This window comes from Polypterus senegalus, chromosome 2, assembly GCF_016835505.1.
Source record: "Polypterus senegalus isolate Bchr_013 chromosome 2, ASM1683550v1, whole genome shotgun sequence".
Classification (NCBI taxonomy): domain Eukaryota; kingdom Metazoa; phylum Chordata; class Cladistia; order Polypteriformes; family Polypteridae; genus Polypterus; species Polypterus senegalus.
In genome coordinates this window covers 214,208,629-214,233,832 of record NC_053155.1, presented here as the reverse complement: position 1 = coordinate 214,233,832, position 25,204 = coordinate 214,208,629, and the positions used below count along the sequence as shown (strand labels likewise).

The 25,204-nt window shown below is 33.9% G+C and overlaps 1 protein-coding gene across 1 annotated transcript in view; it reads left to right on the top strand.

The window, feature by feature from the left end:
• Positions 1 to 25,204, top strand: part of dgkh (diacylglycerol kinase, eta) — a 422,493-nt gene that overhangs the window by 343,256 nt on the left and 54,033 nt on the right. The window contains 7 exon segments of the mRNA XM_039745288.1: positions 4,423 to 4,585; positions 5,151 to 5,259; positions 15,327 to 15,466; positions 16,180 to 16,267; positions 16,683 to 16,774; positions 17,639 to 17,738; positions 18,107 to 18,428. Coding sequence (XP_039601222.1) covers positions 4,423 to 4,585; positions 5,151 to 5,259; positions 15,327 to 15,466; positions 16,180 to 16,267; positions 16,683 to 16,774; positions 17,639 to 17,738; positions 18,107 to 18,428 — 1,014 coding nt within the window.

The window sequence follows — 25,204 nt, the reverse complement described above, 5'->3', positions numbered from 1 at the left end:
TTGCTGAATTCTCATTTAAAATAACCTTCCATGTCCATTACAAAATGGTAAAGCATTATAAACTACACAATACGTTGAAAATAAAAACATTTAATTCATATCATTACCACTTTTTCTGTCATAGAATTATTTAGCATATATAGTGTTTCTCCAATTTTAGTTACACTATCGTATTTAAATATTAATCTGTTTGTTTCATAATAGTAAAACATTAAAAGCTATATTGTCTATTGAAAATTACAAGAATTAATAAAATCACATTTAAATTTTTACACATTTCTCCCCTTTTCTGTTTTTGTCAGCAAGAAACCAAAAGAAAATATAGTAATAATTGTAATAAAAAATATGTTAAAAACATTTTTTCCATAATGTTAAAATCTTAAGTTAAAAAATGTACTAATTCTAAATTATTAAACCTCTAATCAGAGCCCCAATTATTATTTTTCAAATAGCATTATTTTACTCTGCATCCTTTTAATATAAGTGCTCCACACTTGCACAAGTCATTAGAGCTAACTAGTGTGTTGGAGAGCAACAGCAATGGTGAAATCTGCGCCAGGGATGATCAGTTTTGAATATTTCAATATACTGTACACTGGAAAGAATGGAATAGCCATCAGCAAATTGTGAGGGTCAATAATCATCATCTTAAAACTTTACCATTTCAAGATCCATAAAGACAGTTATGCTTGCTAGAGAATTGACCCCAGTGATTGATGTGTCATTGTTCCAACTAATATACCACTTCAGATGTTGAACCCTTTTCCTGACTCATCAGCTGCATGTCAGCTTTACTGACCCAGCTTCACACTGCCCATTTACAAGGTAATTGTGATTCATTTTGTAAATTGTGTACAAATGTGTATAAGCCAAGTTTTATAAATCAGATTTTTCCTTTTTTTTGGCAGACACCTTTTCCATTTTTTTGATGTACATATACTTTTACACTCAAATCCATCCAGGATTTTATAAATGGGGACCCTGGTCTCTTAACAACAATGGAAGGATGCATTTTAATATAGACATAATTTCCTCTGCAATGTTATAGTAGGATACTAGACACAATTAACATTTTCTATTGGCTTTTGGGTCTATTAATATAAAATTCATGAAAATGAATGTCGTAGTGCTGGCACGCAGAATCAAGATGGAAATTAACTGGATTCTGTGTTACATATTTGGTACCTGAAAAGCATTTTTCTGGGCTTTCATAGTTGGAAATTCAGACCTTACCAATGGTGAACACATCATTTTCATCACTGGTAGACAAATGGTAAGTGTGAATTACCAATTACAAATCCAGATTTGTGAGCTAGACACTACATGTCAGATTTTTGGAGTTTTAGAACCCCATGCCACTAGTACCCAAACACAGTATGAGGATGAAGTTGAATTGGTAATGCTGCATGTTTCCACTCACTTATTATTACAGTGGAGATTTTAAGCTTCAGGCTGGTGGTACTGAGCTGTCACCCGTTGCATAGCTGCACTTGTGTCCTATTCTGAGATCCTGAGTTGGTTTGTCATGTGGTGGGTGGGCAATGTGCTGTATCAGTGCATGCTCCTCTTTCTCCTCTCTCTCTGGTATAAGATCTAAACAACAACAACAACATTTATTTATAAAGCACATTTTCATACAAAAAAATGTAGCTCAAAGTGCTTTACAAAATGAAGAATAGAAAAATAGAAGACACAATAAAAAATAAAAATAAGTCAACATTAATTAACATAGAATAAGTAAGGTCCGATGGCCAGGGTGGACAGAAAAAACAAAAAAAAACTCCAGACGGCTGGAGAAAAAAAATAAAATCTGCAGGGATTCCAGACCAAGAGACCGCCCAGTCCCCTCAGTCCAGTATTCTTTTTGTACTACAGGATTTTGGTATCCTGATACTGTCCTCCAGTTTGTTTAAGCTTACCCATTGTCTGTAAATTATCTTCACTTTTTTTGCATATGCTGTGAAACTGTCTGTACTTGTCAGTAGAAAAAGCATTGTTAACATGCTGTACACCAACAAAAAATATAGTGACAATTTGCCTCTCAAATAGTGAACATTCCATTCTGCAGTTTTTCTTTCCATCCATTTGCTGAATTAGAAGCCAGATATTGCTGGTCAGGTCAGGTCAGGTTGGGGAGCATGCACTGGTACAGTGTGTTTCCTCACCCACAACATGTCAAAACAGCTCAGGATCCTGGTTGGCAACCCCTCAGGCAGACACGTGGTCCGGGGCACCCTTTTCTAGCGACCTTATGAATCCCCCATGCTCTCCCATATAATTTTAGAATAAAAGAATCAAAGTGCTCATCCTAAAATGTTTTGGAAACAATATTTGTATTCACAGACAGTATCAATGACCTACATTTTCAGGAATTTTAGAATACTATTATAGCTTATACTCTACTTAGATGCACATGGTTTTGGGACAGTGCAATTTTTACAGTCAGACCTGGGGATTTTTTTGTCCTTTTGATTTTTTTTCTTTCTACAAACCTTTTGTTATACATCAGTTTTGGTCAAGCCCTATTAAACGGAAGCCTTCTTTATTCTGACATATGTGTTGTCTCCGTGTTGCTAGTCTTTATGCGTACTAAACAGCACAGCAGATGGCTTTTGTTGTGGCATCCAGAAATTTTCTTAAACATGTGATAAATAACTAATGGTAAAATCTAGAATAACAGATGACAACATTAAATTTCTGGTACTGGACAGTATTTACTTCAACTATGCTATCACGAGAATGGAATGAAAAATTTTCCAGGGCAACGTCTTTAGTTGTTAACTCCATATCCTATTGTCTTCAAGACACTATGTATTTCTCAAATGCTCTCAGATCATACCTGTTAGATTATTTGTAAAACATTGCATATTTTGTTTAGTGTTCAGTTTATAACATTCACATATAAGTATTGACTAATTTAGGAATAACAGGCATTGTTCCTTATTTTTTATATTTCTATTGTTTAATGGAAAATATTTACTACAATTTACTGTTTAGCCTATTGTTCCAGGAGTACTTGCTGTTACAAAGTAACCCTGTACAAATTTTGTCATTAGTAGTCTGTATACAAAATTTACTGTAAAGTAAAACTAATACAATGCTATTATTTAAATGAAAATGAATTTTTATATAAATGAAAAAAGCAATGTAACTGAATTCAACAATAAAATATCTAACATCACTGTTATAGTGATATTTTTGCATTTTTAGGTGTGTTCCTAGTTATGTATCTTAAGGACTTTGTTGCAGCCATGCTTCACACAGCACCAAGCCATCTGTTTTAAAAAAAGGCTTATTATAAAAAATATACATATATACACACACACATACACAGTATATGTTTATTAGCTATCACATTACCACAGCTTGCAAATTCTTTGATGTTTCCATGGAAACTACAGCCACAGATATAGTGTTTAATATTCCATCTACATTAGCCAGTTAAATATATCCAACCACTATGTTTTTTCTTTTAAAGCTTTTTTGTACTGCTTTAATAAAATTGAAAAAAGCTTCTTTACTAGTTCATGTCTTATTTCTGTAAAATTTAAAGAAAAGAACTGTCAAAATAATGAGTTGTTTCATTTATATGAGCTGCTTGTACATAACTTTAATGTAATAATGCATTATTTGTATGCCCTTTTTATGATTATATTTACAAAGAGTAAGAAAATATTTTTTTTATTAACACATTATACTTATTTCTTCTTTAATACATTTTTCTGTTTATCATACCTTTGTAGACCTTTGTAGATGCATTATCTTTTGTACTAAATTGCACACTTTGTAATTGTGGTTGTATTGTGGCTGTATTAATTATTATTTATAAATAAACTTATTGATGCTTATTTGAGATTTAAAAATTATGTTCCAGATAGCCTAATTAGCTTTGGACTCTGAGACCAGATACATGGTTGAGTATTTTAAAGTTTTGAGTAATTTTTTTCTATGATTTTCTAAAATGGCAGAGGCTAAATTGCTACATGCTCTAGGTTGTGTGTTTACAGATGATTTATCAGTCAAGCTTGATCTGATTTACATAAAGACGTATATACATAGAACACATACTATAAGAAATGTTCTATGAAAAGTTTCATAAGGATTACAACCAATGGAGCGTTCATCACAGTTTTGGGCTAGATAGTAGTATCAAACAATTAGTAGTGCAATAGCATAAACTTTGCTTTCTTAAAAACATAAACTGTTTTTACCTTTACCTTAATTTAATAATGTTTATAAAAAAATTAATATAATTGTAGTTTACTTTGTCATCACAGATTTAACAAGTAAGAAGGTTATTTGTTGCTTTCAGCCTTTAAAATCTCAGCTTTATGTAGCAGAGTAGAAGTTTTGTCTTTGTCATTCATGCATAATTAATTTTAATGTTCCCTTATTTTATTTTTTTTTGGGGGGATGCTGCAGGATTTTGGAAGGCTACTTGTCCTCCATCTTGTGCCAGTCCACTACTAGTCTTTGTGAATTCCAAAAGTGGCGACAACCAAGGTGTTAAATTCCTTCGCAGATTTAAACAATTACTCAACCCAGCTCAGGTTTTTGATTTAGTCAACGGGGGACCTCATTTAGGGTATGAATATTTTTTGTGCACACTAAGAACCTGAATTTACTTAAGTAGCTTGAATTGCATTCATTTGGGAAATTCTATGCTTTTGTTTTGTTACTGCTTTTAACATCTGCTGTGTATTACTCTTAAGAAATTTGAGTAGCTAGCTGTAAACAAATACTCTAAATCTTGAACACATTATGGTTTTGAAAACCCACCTTTTCACGCAGTTTTCAGATGTAAAATTGGACATAATAGTTTTTCATATATTGTTTCCCAACAGAAAGGTAAAATGTTTATAGTACATAATAGTTTTTCATATATTGTTTCCCAACAGAAAGGTAAAATTTTTATAGTACATGTTCAGAAGCCTCTTTACAAATTAAATTAGAATTAATTTTAATACTTTTAAAACTTACGTCTTTGAAGTGAATGGTATTTATTTACTTATTTAACCTATTGCTAGTGTACTTCTTTATTAAATATTATTGGGTTACTCTATTTTATGGGTAAACATGATGGAATCAATCTATATAAATAAAACCTGTTCATTATACACTAAGGAAAACGTTTGTGCCTTCTTTTACAGTTTACGCTTATTCCATAAGTTTGATAATTTTCGCATCCTTGTATGTGGTGGAGATGGCAGTGTTGGATGGGTTTTGTCTGAAATTGACAAGTTAAATCTTCACAAACAGGTTAGTTAAATTAGTTTGGAGTCCTCCTAAATATTTTTTTTTATTTTCACCCATGTTCCAACTTACTCTTCTTTCCTGGCCTATCTAAAAATATACATTTTGCATCCTACATTTGGTAATAAACTAACTTTAATGTTTTTTCATGCTTTATAAACATTTAATAGCTTTCCACAAGGTTTCTTTTAACCTTTTTATCAATTTTACTATATAAGATATTGGGCTACAAACATATAAAATATCCCTTATTTGATTGCATATCTTAACTAGCCATGTAACATAAGGGTGTATTTGGAGGTATACAAGACATAACAAACTTTGCTTGGCTACACTTGTTAAACTTCTGAGAAAGCCTGAAGAAATATGAATGATACATGCTTAAGAAATAATTAAACATGTGTCAAAGATATAAAATATTTTTTTTTTGTTTCCCTGTATAGTAGATGTCCACAGTCTTCATTGGTATTAGTGATGAAGTTTTATCAGAAGAAAACATTTTAAATGTTTAGATCAGATAAAAGATGTTTATTATGAAATGTCATCCAAATACAAATTAAGTTCCTTTTCATGATTATTAAAACTGAGAAAATACAGCATTCATTGTTCATTTTCAGTTTAAATGCTGAATAGAAAAGTTATGTATGGATACAAAGATGTGATGATTTTTTTAAATAAAAAAACACCCACAGTGCTGTTTGTTAAAAATAGAGTGTTGGGTTGTTTTTCCTTTAGACTTACCCTAGAATGGCTTATTATGTATACTTCTGTTATACTATACCTATTGCTTTATTGCATTTACCACTCTGCAATTTCAAAATAAGCATGGTTTTTAAAATGTTTTGTTACAGTTTTCCTGCTTATCTTAAGTATAAAAACAGCAAATTCTCTATTGGGTTTATCTCTCCCACCAGTTAATGCAGTTCAATGTCTCAATTTTATTTCAGTTATGGTTACCACTCATGCCCTATATAGCATTATGCTTTTTCTTACTGCTATTGGGTTCACAATACATTTGAAATATTGTTTCGTATGCCCCCTAATGGCAAAATTTATAGAGAAAATGGAGATGGCTCTAGCTCTGCCCCTTGAATAACACTGTACCTGCTGACAGAAATGAGAAAGTACCATAGTTTTCTGTACATACGAAGGTATTACAAGAACAATGGCCAACAAAATTCTCAGGCAGAATCTAAAAGATTGTTAGGTAATTGTATTAAAATACATGCTGAAACTGTTCCTGTGCTGCAAACACGGTGACAGATTTTAAATTTCATAGAAAATTTATATTTTTCAGCAGTTTCTGTTAAACTTTAGAAAGAAAGGCATAACTAGAAGTACTATATTGCTTAATAAATTAATGTCATTACATTTTAGTATAGTACAAAATAAAGGAGAGCCCTTTTTAAAATACAGTAGAGTCTCGCTTATCCAACATTCTGTATTATCCGACGTCCCCTCTCTCGCACACGCGCCAGTGTGTGTCTCTCTCTCTCACGCGTGTGTGTGCGCGCCTGTGTGTATCTCTCTTGCGCGTGTGTGTACGCGTGTGTCTTTGTTTCTCTCGTGCGCGTGTGTGTACACGTGTGTCTCTCTTTCGCACGTGTGTGTGTGTGCGTGCTTGTGTCTCTTTCTCACGTCCGCATGTGTCTGCCTGTGTCTCTTGCTGCACAGGGAATGCACATGGAGAGACTGAACACGTGCGGAAATCATCGGCGAGCACAAACCAAATAGGAAACTGGCTCGTTCGTATACCTAGTGTGTGTTCAGGAACATATGCAAAAGTTTGGCAAACTTTTTGGTCATAACCCGATTTGTACGTGTCCAGAGACGTTGGTGAACCAAGGTTTGTAATGTGTAAAATTATAACATAGTTTGATGTTTAATAGGCTTTTTCTTAACACCTCCCATTATCCAACATTTTCGCTTATCCGATGTTCTGCCGGCCCGTTTATGTCGGATAAGCGAGACTCTACTGTAGTGTCAGATGTTCATACTGTATATAGGAAATTATGATTTCTATATGTTGACTGTGTTTTTTATTTGTAATTAATTTTGAAATTTTAGCAGAAAGTACAGTGTGGCACAAAGAAGGAGTTAAGTTACACTTTAAATAATGTATTGATAATATTCATAAATAATAACAATATGAAAAATATATTTATATAGTTTACATAGTGGGTATAAATTAGATAATACAGATATCACCAAAAAAAAATACTTTGGTACTAGTTTGGTGCCAAGTTTTTTAAAATGTAACTACCTGATTTATTACAGTATTGGTAGTACCGAGAAAGCTAGATACTATGATCCTGCATGAGTACAAGTAGACAAATTATTTCAGAAGGCACAATAACAGATGAGTTAAAAGTGAGTAAAAATTACATATAAAAATAGCTCACCTTGTAAACAGACTTCAAAAGTGGCTTTAAAGAGTTTGCTTAAATGTAAATATATTGAATTATTTTGGAATTTACTATTTCAACAGTACATATGATTTTTTAACTTTTTATATTTACTATTGATTTTAAGCAGTATTTTTGAGTTACTGGATGGAAAATATTAGAATAAATATAGAATGTGCACATGCTAAGGTAAATAAGTAGTTTATGATGATGCCATTTTTTTTTTTAACCCTATGCTGAAATACCCCCAAGATCATAAACTACCCATTTGTTGTTACACTGGAGAGATTGTCATCTCTGTCACAATTAAAATTCAAGCCCTGCACAGTTTTTAGATATTTACGAATGCCAATAGTTGTTTCTTTAAATCAGGGGTCTCCAAACTTTTCGCCTTGTGGGCCGTATTGGGTACTTCAGCACTTTTCAGCGAGCCGTAGTAAAAAAAAAAGATAAATTACTCTAGATATATGAGTTTTATTGAAAGCAGAAAAATTTTTAAACTAATTACAGAGTATGTGAGATTAAATTTTACATATTAATGACGATGAACACTACCAGCAAATTCTCATATTTTTATCACAAATTATAATAAAACCATTAATGTGAATGATAGAACTCTTTTTGTGTTTTTAAAATCTTATTAAATTAAAGGTTCAAATTTTGAAACGCTAATTACAAGTAGCAACAAGTGTTGATCAGATAAATTTGCCCTGTACTATATTTTGACTTGATATATTTCATTCTGGAAAAAATTTGTTCGCAAAGATATGTTGTCCCAAAAATGGAGATAAATTTACAAGCAAATTTCTTCACATATGGAAACTGTTTTGAGTTCAAAAATGTATAAAAATCAGTCAAGTTTCCTTCCTTGTATTCGTCTTTAATATGTTCATTTGCCTGAAGTTAAATAATTTCCGTTTGAATTTGACTTGGGACATCAGCAACTGGCGGCACAGTGGTGCAGTGGGTAGCGCTGCTGCGCTGCAGTTAAGAGACCCGGGTTCGCTTCCCGGGTCCTCCCTGCGTGGAGTTTGCATGTTCTCCCCGTGTCTGCGTGGGTTTCCTCCGGGTACTCCGGTTTCCTCCCACATGTTCTCCCCGTGTCTGCGTGGGTTTCCTCCCGGTACTCCGGTTTCTTCCCACAATCCAAAGACATGCAGGTTAGGTGCATTGGCGATCTTAAATTGTCCCTAGTGTGTGCTTGGTGTGTTTGTGCCCTGCGGTGGGCTGGCGCCCTGCCTGGGGTTTGTTTCCTGCCTTGCGCCCTGTGTTGGCTGGGATTGGTTCCAGCAGTCCCCCGTGACCCTGTAATTAGGATATAGCGGATTGGATAATGGATGGATGGATCTGAAATAACTAAATTTGTGAACAAGAAAGGAAATTCTGCCTCACCCTTTTTATGCAATTCTGCACAGTATGGTATATACAGTATGAGCAAAGTTACAATCATTCACCTGGCCTTCCAGAAGTATCAACTTTGCTCTGAATGTCTTGATATGAGTTAATAAATCAGAAATTAAGTTATTTTCACCCTGCAACTTTAAATTCAAATTGTTCATGTGGTTCACCAGATCTGCAAAAAATGGCAATTTCCAAAGCCACTCAGTATCTGATAAAAGTGGTTCATAATGTTTTTTCTCTGTAAGAAATATATTAATTTCATTCCTGAGATGAAAGAAGTGTGAAAGGACTTTTTCATAGCTAAGCCATCGAACTGCAGTATATATCAGGTCAGCATACTCTAAATCACATTCCTCGAAAAAAGACAAGCTGGTGATGATTAAGTGCATGAGAGCGAATGAAATTCACCATAGAAATAACAGATTTCAAGACACAGCACATATAAACGTATTTTCCACAAAGTGATTGTTGGTGGATAACACAGTGAAGAAACACTGGTTTTGATATTCCTGCATCCTCACAAGCTTTTGTGATTTGTTCAACCTAACCCATCTTTATACAAGACATGTTTTTTCCTCCATCAACTGTCATGCACTGCAGACGATTCCAGTCCAAATTATATTCTGTTAGTGTTTTTTGAATTTCTTTGAAGATATCCTCTCATATTGTAGTGCCATGCATGCTGTGAAGTGATGGTAATTCCTGTGTGACATTAAGTTCATCGTCAATGCCACGAAAAAATTACAAGTTGCAAGGTATTACAAACATCTGTTGATTCATCCAGCGTGAGAGAATACCGACTAAAACATTGTGCTTTGCCTACAACTTGCTGCATAATGCTATTTCCCTTATTTTCTTCCCGATGAGTAATAGTATTTGGCACAAGACTTATCATTTCAAACAGATTTTCTGGGCATAACTCAGCCACTGCTTCCATCATGCATTGATGATATTGCCATCAATGAATGGTTTTCCTCTTTTAGCCAAAACATAAGCAACCTTGTAGCTTACCAAGGTTAAGGCTTCATTTTCTGAGTTTGCTTTTGTAAATAAGTCTTCCTGCGAACACAGACAATGACATAATGGTTCAAATTTATTTGAATGCTCCTTTTCTTTAAATTGCGAAAACGTTGAAGCATGCTTTGTTTCATAGTTGCGGCATATATTGTATTCTTTCAACACAGCAACAGTGTCTTTACAAATTTATCCTTTGACATCGATTATATGAAGTATTTTATGCCCCATTCTTCATTAAACACACGTCATTCATGATCAACTTTTCTTTTACCTATCCATGTTAAAACTATAAAAGAAAATAAATTTAGAAATAATTATGAAATTATTAAAATCACGAGAACTCCGTATAAGCAAATATGTGAATAAGTGAATACACACCTTTAAATATAAATTTATGCAATTACAAATTGTGTATTACACTGCACCACTGCAAGTATTCTTATGGACAATTAACTGTAACAACTAGTAACAAACTTCCAGATTCAATTTAAAGATTAGTCACAGCAACAGAGCTACCTACAATGCCGCGAATTGACACTGTCGTTCGAGGCCGAACAAATACAAGGAATTACCGCGAAGTATACAATTACGATTCACTATTAAATAAAGTTGTGAATAATATTAATATTTATTAATATTAACATAATATGGAATATATATTTTGAACACAATTTTAACTAATGCATTTGAAATCTATCAACACCCCATTTTTTTTTTGCAGATCCTCATTGGAAAATTAGTCCAATTGGCGCATTTCCGCACAATTCTTCCATGACCCGGATAAAACCATATCCGCGTACTTTAGAGATTCCTGCTTTAAATGATAGTTGTGTAACAACTTGATACATATACCAGTAATTTAAAGCTGTTGTTACTGTTAGTATTTGTATATTTTATATTGTATTACAGAAAAAAGCACTATATTGTTCATTTCAGTAAATGGAGGTACCTTAATAAAAAGCCATCAAATGGGATTTCTGTTTTTGCCATGGTATTATAATAAAAGTTTACTAGTATTTGTGTCAAATACAAAAATTCTGGTATTGTAACATCACTAATACAGAAACAGAGGTGTACCATAGGTGATTGTCTAAATAATTAACTGTGCAGTTTTGTTTTCATATTTTGATATAAAATAAAATATCCTGTCTATTTAGGATAGAGACAATCTTTCTTTTTCATTTTGTTTTTATTTTATTTAGATGTTATCATTGTGTTACATGGTGGGGATGTCATCAAGTGTTGCTGTTTGTGATTGGATTTCTATTTTGCCATATTTCATTAGGTTGATTGTGTCATAGTGACCATCTTAAGGGCTAGCCACAATGGTTTGAAAATATTTAATGTGTTTCAAATAAAGGAAAGTTCTCTTTCAGAATGAGAAAACAAGTTATTTGGGCAATTTATTTTCAGAATTGTTGATATTTGGAACTGACTATTGGTTTGTCCCTGAATACAAGCATGTTTTGTTGTTTTAATTTGGTAATAGTGTTAGCATTTGGTGAACAAATCTAGTTTTGTCCTGAGCATGTTTTGTCTCTCTTGCCCTTCATACCCTTTCTTCTTTTATTGAAGGATCTAACATAAATCACAAGTTCACAACACATTCCAGTTATTTACACAGGCTACGCGTTTAGCTGAAGCTCAGGCATGTAATCAACAGGAGAAGGAAAGTAGTCTACTTTGTGTAATCTTGGTAAGGAAACAAACAAAATCTGTTTTAGAAATAAATGACCTTTTTAATAATTTCGTTTGCCAGAAAGTAATTTCCAGCCACTCACTGAACACTGGGATAACTGAAGAGCCTAAAAAGATCTAAACAAACTCATGCAGTCCAATTCCTTTGTCTGCTTTAAGACAAGAAAAAGCTGTGACCTGACCTTCCAGTAAACATGGGTTTCTTACCACCTCTAAATTAAATTAACACGTTGAGGAAGTGAAAACAAATTGATCAGTAACAATATCAATATAAAACTGTTAAGTGGGTATTTCTTTTGTGAATTTAAAAATAGATTAATGGATGACCCACTATTCTTCATTTTCATTCTAAATTGCCTCAGTATGGATTCACGTATCCAAGTGCTCAGCTATGGGCTAGCTTGTGCTTTGTGCTTATTGCTGATAGTTTACTAAGAAATCCATAGCCAATTGAAAATCTGATTTACTGGGAGTCTGTTGTTTTTTTTTTATTGTAATCACTTCTGCCTGGACTATTAATTTAGGAATTTATAATAGATATGTTTCTATTACACATGTCCTTGCTTCATGTGTACACATTTTGAGTTGCAATTAATACCAACAAGACCAAGTGTGTTTCTGTAAAACATGAAATTATTAAAACATGCCATTATGTTACTTTATGTATGTATGGCAGGCAGCAGTCCATCACCTCTGATGCAATTTATGATTTATCCACTTTGTGGCTATGTATGATGTGTGTTATTCTGTAACACGTGTGTGTGTGTGTGTGTGTGTGTGTGTGTGTGTGTGTGTGTGTGTGTGTGTGTATGTAATAAACAGAGAATGATCAGAGCCTGTGTGCTGCAAGGAGTACAGAGCAGGAAAAATTGATTATGATATTGAGGGGAAAAACATAAACCTCCTTAAAGACCTTGAAAAAATATATATATAAATAAAACTGTAGTGATGTTGCAGTGTCAATGCAGTCGTGAGGCAAGATGCTGCAAGGATCAATTCAATTACTGTGGGCTAGCATTATATTTCTATAGACCAACTTTTACTGTGTTACTTGTAAATGTTGTATGTTTGTATCTATTATTTATGTTTTTAAAGTGTTGCTGTTGTGGTTTATTGAGGTTTATTGCTGTTGGTTTGTTTAGTAATCTTTGTCTACTGTAGTGTTGCTGATGTTTTGAAACCAGCAGAACTAGCAACAAGTGTGTTTATTTGTACTATATAGTATGGTAATAATTTAATGAAGATATTGGCAGTCAATTCACCACAAATCTATAGGTGCATAAAATAACATACAAATGCATGCTAACAATGCTTTTATATTGCAAACATAACACATTCATTATGAAAGCAATAAACATTTGGTATGCATGCCTAATGTTTATGGATAAAATGAGATCTACTAAAATTCTTTATATTTAGTTAATAGTGATACTGTATATTTTAATTGCACTTCTGATTTTCTTTAGCTGTTTTGTAATAAAATTTAGTGTATTTTATTAACATGTTCAGTATATATTTCTGTAACAGGTAACAGTACATATGTATTCAATCTTTATGGTGCCTTTATCTTTATAGAGTGTTTTTCTTGGTTTTATATTTATTGAGCTGCTCATTTTAACTACTACTGTTTATAATAGTTACGTGTGCTTATCCTGTTGGTTCCACTCAGTATTTTTTGCTCGGTGCTGATTTTAAATATTTAATACTGTGGCATTAATCTGTATTTTTAGATAAATTTATGCAGGCCCTGCCTTTCTTGCTAAAATTGCTTAATTATCCAAGGTATTGCATTAGTATTTAGTATTAAGAATATGTGTTCCAGAACTTGAGGTCATTATAAGAAACTTTGATATTGGAAGTGAATGTAGTCTACATGGGATTTGTTTTCTCCAACTTGTACTCTCTTGACAATCTCCATTTTAAATTCTGAAGATATTGTTTTACGTTTTTGTGACATACTGATAATGAATGTTTTGAATGTTGGAAATAAAAATGTAATCTTGCTTAAAATATTAAAGAAATGTGTCATCTATAACATTATGTCTTTGTTGATCAGTTCATCTTCTGCTCACTTAACTATTCACAGTAACAGACAATTTAAGCAAGGGTGCCCAAACATTTGCATGCCACTGTATATAATAACTTTGCCTTCTACAGTATGCAAAATGTCAGTGTCATACAATGACTGTTCCATGTAGAGAGATTGCAAAATGACCATCACAGCACTCTAGCAGACAAATAAATTAATTATAATGTAGTGCATTTTATGATAAGTTTGTTATAAAGAAGTTTTGTTCTCAGTGGATTTGGTAATCAAGATTGTATCATTAAACTATTAAAATGAGCATTGCTTTTTTATTATTTGGTGAAGAGTACCTTATGCAAAAAGGTCTACTTGTCTGCCATATTTTGTCTCTAGATTGACTATTCTGACCAATAACACGTACAGTAAGTATAGGAATTTATTTATGAACCATCTCTTCAGAAATAAATACATGAATTGTTTAAACAGAGAGGTGCTGACACATGTGTGTTTTTTTTTTGTGCTGAATTTTTTCCCTCCCCTCTCTGGTGGTGATAAAGGTTGTGACTGAGCCATTTCTTTCTTTTCGTGCAAAATATAGCTTTGTTGTCTTATTAAATGTGCTCCCATTATTTTAGCTGCCTAATATTTTGTTACTAGTCACATACCTGCAGAACAGATGAATGTTTAAGCAGCTAGAATTTTTCTATGCCATTAATAAACAGTAATGTAAATATTGCCTGGGAAGTATTAATTAATTAATATGAAATCTGCCATTTGTTTAATTGTAAAGCTGATCATATTTCCTAATCAACAGCACAAGTTTTTATAGCATACCCATACAATTTAATAATCATAGGCAATTTAACGGCCATGACTACATTTATTTCTTAGTTTTACCTTTGGTTTTAAATGTGGGGAGAAATTTGGTAGTGAACTAGTAACCGGTAAAGATTTTTCAAACTCATTTCTGAAAAGATAGGTACACATTTTCTTTTAATAGCTAGACTTGAAATACTATAGGGTTAGAGTAAATATAATATAACTACTACATCAAATTCTACCAAATGCAGTAGAACTGCAAATAGTATATGCTGAAATTAAACATTTTTCCCAACCAAAAATATTTGCCAGTTGCTTCAAATTAACAAAAATGATTGCAAGCCTGTTTAATTTACCAGCAAAAATTCAGAGTCTACTGCTCTTCTATTTTGGCAAATATACAATGTAAAAAGAAGGGACAGATGAAAAAATTAAAGAGAATTTGGTCATTAAATACTTTTTAATCAGATGCTGAGTAAAAACCTCAATTATAGTGTAAATGTTACAGTTAAATGCATGTTTACCATTATCTGTAAGTGTGGAAATTTTTTTCTTTCTTCCTTTATATATTTTTTTATATTACAAACAAATATTCTTTAATTGTCATTTGGAAACCTTGTTGGATCCATTGTAATTTATTCTTTGATCACTGAAATTATTTGCTATAGCACTTACTAGTGGTGACAATCAAATTATTTCTGTTTCAGTGTCAACTTGGTGTGCTTCCTCTGGGTACAGGAAATGATCTTGCTCGTGTTCTTGGTTGGGGAGCATCATGTGATGATGACACACAACTTCCACAAATTCTGGAAAAGTTGGAGCGAGCCAGTACAAAAATGCTAGATAGGTATGGTGGCTTTTCTTGATCCATATTTTAGCTTAAATTCAAATAATCTTTGATGTATGAGTCCTCTAAAAATTACTTACAAGTCACAAGTTCACTCCAGTACTAGGCATAATTCTTAAGTGTTTATTTTGTGCCATTACAGAGTAAAGAATGATCAATGGTTTTATATTAGCTTTGTCAGAACTGGCAGTGCATTTAGAAATTCTGCAGCAACACTTAATTTCAGTCTTGTAAAATATGTTACTATACCCCTATGCAAAACTTTGCTGCTATGTAATGAAATACTGTAAACTTACCAATTAATAAATTTGTCAAAATTGCAGCTTTTTCAAGAAAATTAAACTTATAGTTAAACAAAAAAACTATAGATTTTGATTTTCTAAAGCATATACATGTGTTGTGCTTGTGTTTATGAGTAGTGCGTCCTTCCAAATGGACACCCTTATATTTTATTTAAACATGGTGTTACTTGTCATAGCAGCTATAAATTGTCTTGATATAACTGAGTGTTGAGGCAGGTTGATATTCAATGATAGTCTTCTTGTACAAGACTAAACTGTGAACTGGCTTCATTTTTGAATTTAGTTGAGTTTACTGTTAAATTTTCAGCATTTTTTGTTTAAATGTTTGGATTAGTATTTAGAGTCAAGCAGTGAAAGCCAACCAAGGGTTACATGCGCTTTCTTAGTCAACTGTATTTCTTGGCTTTATAGATGGAGTATAATGACATATGAAATAAAAATACCACCAAAGCAAAGTTTTAATGTAACTCCTGAAGGAGAATCTGAAGAAGAATGCCAAGTAAGTGTATACTGTAATAATTTTACAAAATAATTTCCACAACATATAACCACACTGGAATTCTATTTGCTTTCTTGGCCAAACTTACCTTAACTAATACACAATAATGCACTCACTTTTACCTGTGTTGCAATGAATACAATTTCATTTTTTGCACACATTTTCTTCCATGTTATAGTCATAACAGTTTTTGTTGTCTTTTTTTAATATACTTAAGAAATGCCTTTCTGCAATTGTCTAGTGGTTATGCTTAAATTGCCTGTGCTCTAAACACAAACAATTTTAACTTTTACAGTTATTATAAGTTGCTCTGGATAAAGGTGTTAGCTAAATATGTAGCAACAATTTGTTCAGATTCTATCCATTGAAATTAATGGCTATGTTTTTCATACAAGATTATTCTGCTTTTTTGAAGTTCCAGATCTCTGCTTATGAAGATTCTGTAGCTGCTCACTTGACAAAAATCCTTAACTCTGACCAGCACTCTGTTGTCATATCATCCGCAAAGTGAGTCTACCTAACTGATATTTGGGTGTTAAGATATTAACTATAATGAAGATGGTGCATGTTTCTCTTTCTCACTTATTATTATCTCTTGAATTATATTTTGTCTATAAATATAATTATTTGAACTTGTGAGGAACAAACTGGTAGTGATAAAAAATTTTTTAACAAGAATATTCTCTGAACAAGAGTTCAAGCTCAGTCAAATTGTCTTATGAACCAAGTCTTGTTTATTCCTTATATTTTGAATATGATTGACAACTAGGCTTTGATTTGCCAATTCCAGGACATTGATCTTAAAGCCATTCTATAGTTGAGCCGATTGTTTTCATTTATTGATGAGTTAAATTCTTTGAATTCAGCTTTTTCTTGTAGGTTACTTATGCAGCCAGGGTACTGAAAGATTTATTTGTATTTATTTATGTCTAATGTACGTTGTGCCACTTAAATACTGTTGGTTATAGTGGAACAATGTTTTTCACATGATTTATCTTGATTTCAGCATTTTAATTAACAACGTTAGGTCGTCACTCTGGCATAGTAAATAGTGTTGCTTCTACAAAATACCATCATCCTAAGTTCAAGTCCTACTAGTTATGTAAAATTAGCTGCACATGATCATTATAGTTGATTCATTTTTCAGATATTCTTGTTTTTTCATTTTCTTGAAAACATGTTCATTTTCAGATTTATATATATGTCATAACTCTTTATAATAATAACTGCAGCGTAAAAAAGGTGAAAACAAAATGCACATCTTTCAGAGTATGAGTGAAATGTTGCATAAGGTTGATGGTTTAGATGAGTGTTTAGGTTATTGTGTAGTAGAAAAAATACAATACCTGATCAACATTTTTTGTTGCACAGAGTTTTGTGTGAAACTGTTAAAGATTTTGTTGCTAAAGTTGGAAAATCATACGAGAAAACAGGGGACAACACAGAAGAAGCAGAAGCCATGTCTATTAAGGTAAAATTTTGAGTTGGACAATAAATGCAATGTTAGTTACAGGAAATTCTGTAAAAATCTTAGCTATATCATGTCAAAATTTCAGATGCAGTACTAGATATGATTTCATATTAAGATTTTTTAGAAGTCAGTATTGTGTAAGGCTGCTTTAGAACTTACTATAATTGTAGTTGGGTGACATATTTAAATTTCTGAGCAATGCAGTCTAGTGGGGTTGATACCAAAATGTTGTGGGTGACCTAGAACAAGTTACTTACTTTCACTTAACTTGTATGAATATGCATTGCATCTGGTGTTTAACTGCAATCAAAGAGGCTGTTTCTGGTATTCACAATAATATACTCAGTTTCAAATATGTTGTTTTTCAGTGCACTGTGCTTAATGAGAAGCTAGATTCCTTACTTCAGGCCCTAAATACAGAAGCCCAGTCCTCAACATGCCCTCCACATAGCACTCCACCAATTGTGGAAGAGGAAGGAGAGGAGGAGGAGGAACTAGATGAGGAGGCTGAGCTTGAGGATGAAGGAGAACTCAGTGAAGAATCACTTACTGAACTGAAGGAAAAGATGGAAGAAAACCTCACAGAAAAGGCATCCCCACATAAATTCTTTAAACCAAGAGAGCAGCTTATGCTTAGAGCTAACAGCTTAAAGAAGGCTGTAAGGCAGATCATAGAGCAGGCTGAAAAAGGTAGGCAAGACACTATAAAATTAAACAAATCGGTCTGTATACAGTAGATCAATTGCATAGGTATCCATTGATGTTCAAAAAAGTGAAATGGATAGTGCAATGCACAATCAAAACAGGAATTTCAATAATAAATTTTTGTGGTGTAGGATTGAAATATTAGCGTTATCAATTTTTGTGTGTGTGTGTATATGTATATATAAGGTATTTATTCTGGGTGCCGCATCATGCAGAAGTTGTCTCTCTACTATTTTTAATAAGCTTTTTTTATTATTATTTAATAATGTTAAGATTTGGCTTGCTGTCTGATAATTGTAGTTTTTTTAATGAATTTTTAAATTGAATTGAGCTTCTGTCCCACTCAACTGCCTTTTTAGACAAGCTATGAACTTGAAGGATGTCACAGGATGAGCATAATAGATCTAAGGTTACCTTACGTCTACTATCATTTGAGTATATAAGAAACTCTGAGAAAAATGACTGGTAGCACTACAGTAACTACCGTCAAACGAGCTATCCCCCACCTTATCATAGGAGCAGCTAGTCCAAGGATGGAAAGGGTGACAGTCCAGAGCGAGGATAAAGTAAGGTGGAGAAGGTTTCAAACCTGCCCATCCACCACATAAGAAATGTTTTATCCTTTTTTAAGTTAAAAGGACTGTTGCATTTCAAGCCAAACTACAGTGAGTTAATTTACTGTGGCATTTGTGTTATTGATACAGATGACTTAAACTTCCTATTTCAGATGCTATTTAAGGCAGGACGGGTTTCATCCAATATGATGAGACAGAGTGAAAAAAGTAGGAGGGGTTCAGGAGACTTATGTGAATGAGAAATATATGATGCAAGCACATTACAATTAAAGCTGATATGTGTGTCCAAGACTTTGAAATGCTGACTGAATTTGTCCACATTATTGCCTTGGAGGAGGTTGATATATATATAATTTATTTATTTTTTTTATATAGTTCCACTGCATTTGGTAGAATTTGATGTAGTAGTTATATTTACTCTAATCACTGACTGAAGTGATTAACTCTGAAATGAAGACTCTTAAGAGTGAGTCATTATTAACAAACTTCTCATGGCAAGTTCTTTTTATGGATGCAACAGATTGGACCTGCTGTATTAAAATGTTAATGTGTTCACATGTACATCTGGACAGTTCTGACCATCATACTGCCAGTTATTGACAACAACAGCTCTCCAGCATCCAAGCTAGAAGCTGGGGTTTGTTGCTTCTTATATTATTTATATATTATCTACTAGCAAAATACCCATGCTTCACAGCGGAAAAGTAGTGTGTTCAAGAAGTTATGAAACAGAATGGAAACATTTTAAAAATAACATAACCTGATTGTCAATGTAATTGTTTTGTCACTGTTATGAGTGTTGCTGTCATCAAGGATTTGATTATCATTATTTCTTTCAATCAGGTTCATATTTGGAGGATGTGTTGTTTTGAAGTTTTTCCGTGTTTGTCAACCATTGTAAAGATAACAGGATTCATTCATCGAAGTGTTCACTATGCAAATTGCTACTCATGTTTAACAGGCATTCCTGGTATTCATTTGTGCTAAACGTACCATGGTGTGATGTAAGGGGAGCTGACTGTAAAAAGGCAAGGAGGCGTGTATTTTGAACGAAAAGGGAGAAGACAGTGAAGGAGCGGAAAAGGGAGAAGGAAAACTGTTTAAATAAAGAGCTAGGAAGGTGAATGGAAAGAAGCAGCCAGCAGTAAAGCAAGGAACACTTTGTAATATAGACAGTTGGATGCACGTAGAAGGTGTAACAATAAGATTGTTAAACCTTATGATAATGTTCCCGCACGGAGGATTTAGAGAGACGCGCTGGGAGAAGTATAATCTGAACCTCTCTACAGTTTTGTTTATTTTCGGGTTGTAATGTTCATCAAATTTGCGTATCATCTGGTCCAGTGGCGGACCGTGCATTTCACACCTAGGCCTTCAGTAGTGCTCAGTCTGAATCAGCCCGCCCCCAAAAACTAATTTATGGTTATAAAAACCCATCTTAATATGCAGAAATACAGTATAAAGAGCCGCTGCATCACAGATAACTCCTGTAGCCACAATAAATGCCTTTATTGAATAGACAAACCAGGGGTGAACAAGTTCCTTTCTACTGCAGCTACAGCAGTGACACACATAAAAAAACATCAATAATAACTCATAAAGTTGCAATATTATTTAGGAAAATCGCAACATTTTACTCACCAAAAATTCGGATTATTTGTAAACAAAATCCATCCTCCTCTCTTTCCTCAAAAACAGTTCAATTACTCTGTTGTACAGATTATCCATGCACTTCAGTTCCATCAAAAAGTCCCTTTCTATCGCCATCGAAGCTAATGCTGAAAGTCGAACCTGCCCTGTCGTATTTCTGGCAAGTTTTAATTTGCTTTAGGGCTGAAAATGTCCGCTCAACAGAAGCAGTGGACACGGGAATGGTCACCGCCAAATATACCAATGTGTACAGCTTCCCCATGCTCTCATTTAGATTTTTCTGATGAAGGAAGTCAAGGAGATCAGTGGGAGATTTTCCTGCAAAATCATCCATGGCATACATTACAGTCAGTTCTGTTTTTAGCCGAGACAGATCAAAAAGTGCTCCGTGCCTCTGTGTTAAACTGGAGAAGGCTGCATGCCGGAAATTTTTCTTGTATACCAGAAACTTCTGGGGGTCGAGGAGCGTGACAAACAACAGTTTTTTGTGGTCTTGAAGTCTGGTCTGTGTCTGGCAAATAATATTGTCCAGAATCCTGCCATGGAGTTGGTGGTAGTGCTAGTGAGGATCTTGCGCTCTGAGCGCCTGTGGTGCGTTCAGTGGCCTTGTAGAGTTCCTCATATCGGCTTCTATCCAATCAATGGGTCTGAATACGGTGACGTTGCCGTATGCCTGCTAGAGGGCCCTACTGACACCAACTCAAAATCTGATTGGTTGAAGCAACAGTTTAATTGACATTTATTCTGTGTTAGAGTGCCTGCAGAACGGATTGTGAAGGCCTCTCTGCCTGGCAACAAATGATGGGTGAAATGTGATTGGTTAAATGCTTTAATACAAAAATACATGCCTGGAAGCAGCACAACCATCAGAAAAGCAATGAAAGGAAGCGGACAGACTATTTGGAATTATTTAATAAGTATTCACGGACAAAATATAATTAACATCAGCTTGTGATTCAGATATTTTTTTAGGCCAGCAGGGAAGGCCTTGCAGGCCCTGACGGCCCACCACTCAAGCTCATAGTTAACTCATCAGGTCTTACATCACCGGTCAGCGCCTGACACAATTCTCTGCCGCTATCTCTACAATAAGATAACGGAATAATCTGACCTTAGTGTTTTCCTCTGCCTCCGGCATTGCAAGTTCTATGTATAATGTGAACTCATCCTTCCATGTTCTCCATGACTTTGCCAGGTCTTTAGAATCGAGGCTTTATACCCTGCGTCTTCTCATTAAACTTACATCTCGCAAATATCTCGTGCGATCTTATGATGTCCACGGCTTTATTTAATTTTAGCTCAGACCCGGCACTTAAAAGTTTCTCTCGCACTTTCACTGAGTGAGGGTTTCCGCAGTAGCTGCACTTATGAATATGCTAAGCACAGTCCTTCACCAGCAAATATTTACTTTATATGGGCAGGCACTCAATTACGTGGGAGGCGTGATGATGCGAGATGCGACTCCGCCTCACACGGCGACCAAGCTGCAGGCTATGGCCGTATACAGTATATGGACGAAAGTAGGTTCCAGTTATGACCGTTACGCGTAGAATTTCGAAAAGAAACCTGCCTAACTTTTGTAAGTAAGCTGTAAGGAATGAGCCTGCCAAATTTCAGCCTTCCACCTACATGGGAAGTTGGAGAATTAGTGATGAGTGAGTGAGTGAGTGAGTGAGTCAGTCAGTCAGTCAGTCAGTCAGTCAGTCAGTCAGTCAGTCAGTCAGTCAGTCAGTCAGTCAGTCAGTGAGGGCTTTGCCTTTTATTAGTATAGATAGATACTTTTTCTCTGTCTGCATCTCCCTCTACCTCTCCCTCTCTCTTCTGTAAAGGTTTAATTTCCACCCGGGACAAAGAAAGTATCTATCTGTCTGTTTGCCTGTCTCAAAAGTTTTAGAACACACCCGTTTTTCCAGCTTTTGTTGAAAGTCCATTTAATAACTTGAAACTGTACAAAGATAAGTGGTATACTGCCAGAGGTTAACAGAAACATTTAGGTTTGCCAAAAACGAAAATAAATAGTGCAATTTTTAGAGTTATACAAAAAGTCCTTTTTCAGGAAACAAGTAATGAATGAGTTAACTAAAACAGATTTTCTGCAGCTTTGGAATTTAATTATGCCTTGAAAGTTAATTCAGACAATTCCTTCAGGTGTCCCAACTTTTGTTGATTACTTGCAAATCCTCTGTGTATATAAAAACAGTTGTGGAATAAGCTGTGTTGCTATGAACTGTGAAGCATTATGTGTACAGTGCTGCTTTGTATTTTGCTATCATAAATGTGAGATAAAGGAAATTAACTAAAGAAGACAGACAAACCACTCTAACTCATAAAAGTGTAGGTCTTCTAAAAAAATTTCAAAGAAAGCCAAGGTATTACTGAAGACAGTTTCCTACACCATCAAAAGGATGTTGAAAACTGGGGGAAACTCTGACAGGAACAGATGTGGCAAACCCAAAACCACAATAGAATCAGAAGACAGGTTTGTGAAACAACAGCTTGCACAAGAGGGACCTCACAAGCTATAAAAACAGCTTGTTTTATGCTTTAATTACAGAGAGACTGGTGGTTTCTTACCCAGGTAAGCCTCTTGTTCTTATTTTGCAATTATAGAAATAGTTTTTTTAATGACACTATGTCTATAAAACCTACAACTTGAATTCTTCTCTTCTCAGTAAAAAGTGACACTTGCTTACATCCATCACTGTACTCCTATCACAATAGCTATTGACTCTAACAAACTTGTCTTCTGTTGTCTGTTGCGGCTTTGGGTTTGTTCCTCTCAGAGTTTTCCCCATTTTCCAAGTCTATTTTGATTTTGTATGAAACTTCTCACTGATACCCTGGCTTTCTTTATAATTTATCAGAATAAAGACCTTTTGTAAAGGTCTGTCTTCCTTGTTAATTGTTTTTTTTTTTCTTACCATTATGATAGCAATATACAGCTGTAATATTATCCAAATAATGTTTGAGAGGAGTAACACAGTTTGTTCCAACACTCCTTTTAGTCAGACGGGGGCTTGTAAGTAATAGTTGGAACACCTACAGGAATTGTTTGCATAATTCTCTTAAGGCTTAATTAACCTCCATTGCTGCAGAAAAGCTAAATGTTATAAACCCATTACTTTCTCTCCGAAAAAAAGCATTTTAAATATAACTCTGAAAATTAAATTATATTATTTTTCAGTTTTTGGCAACCAAAACTATTTTCTAAAGTCTGGAAGTCTGCTACTTACCTTTGTACCATTTCAGGTTTTTCAATGGACTTCAACTGCTCAACCTCAATAAAAACTGGAAAAAACTGGTGTCTGTCTGTAAGGCTATACTATATGTAAAAATATATATTATCTCTGTTTGTAAGACTAATGTGACTATAAAGAACAAAAACATATTTGATCATTTATTCTACTAATGTTCTCCCTATCTATAGCTGCCTTCAGTTGTAGGAGAAGCTTATTTTTACAGTTGTTTTTTACGCCTTCATACTACAATAATGATTTTCACAAAGGATAGCTGAAATGTCGCCAATGGTGATCATTTAGAATTAAATACTATATTAATAGCAGGCCTTTGCGTTCCTTGCCTACGTAGCTTTGATAACACATTTGCCTCACTACTGAAATATGTTACTAATCAATTCTTAAAAACAGAATTTTGAAATAACTGGACATTTAGCAGCCAAGGCTTCACTTTATTAATGGAGATTTTTCTTTAAAAAGCAGACGAAATAAGTAATACTGACATTTGTTCACGACTTAGCCTGAAATATGTATGAACTTTTTTATTATCATTAATGTAATTATTTTAATATTTATAGCTGTTTGAAAGGATCTTTTAGTATAAGATTCAACCCATTAAATTGTCAAGTTAAGTTAGCCTATTTTGTTTATCACATTAAAAAGGACAAATCATTATAGTTTAATAAGTTAATTATGTTTTGATTAATTTGATTTGCACTACACGGGTTAGTGAACTGTTATGTAAAGCACTTTGAGCTACTGTTTGTATGAAAATGTGCTATATAAATAAATGTTGTTGTTGTTGAACTCTTGCTTTTACACAAACAAATTTATGTAAAACCTCACCTTTAGATGTCTTTTCTCCAGACTGTGAATATTTTTTCTCGGGTTAGGTTGTACATTGATGACCTTGGGTATTATATCTAGGATTTTAGTAGTCTAAATCACACTAGTGCAGGTCCTAAAGTAGGTTCCTAATTTAGTTGCGGAGATTACCAGTAAGGTGAGATTCCAACAAAAGGGTGATAAATACTATTTGACATTTTTTAGGTTACATATATAACAGTCTTGAAGCACACAGAACTACCAGTTTAAAATGAATATAAGTAAAACATCTGTACAGTATTTAAATCTCATTTTTATCTAATCCCATCGAAACAGAACTGTTAGGAAACTAATTATGGTATTTTATCTGAGTTTATTAGTAAAGGGTGTAAATTAGATCACTATATAGCGCCCGACCCGGCACAGACTCACACTGAGGCACGTGTAAAAACACAAGAAGACTTTATTTGTCTTC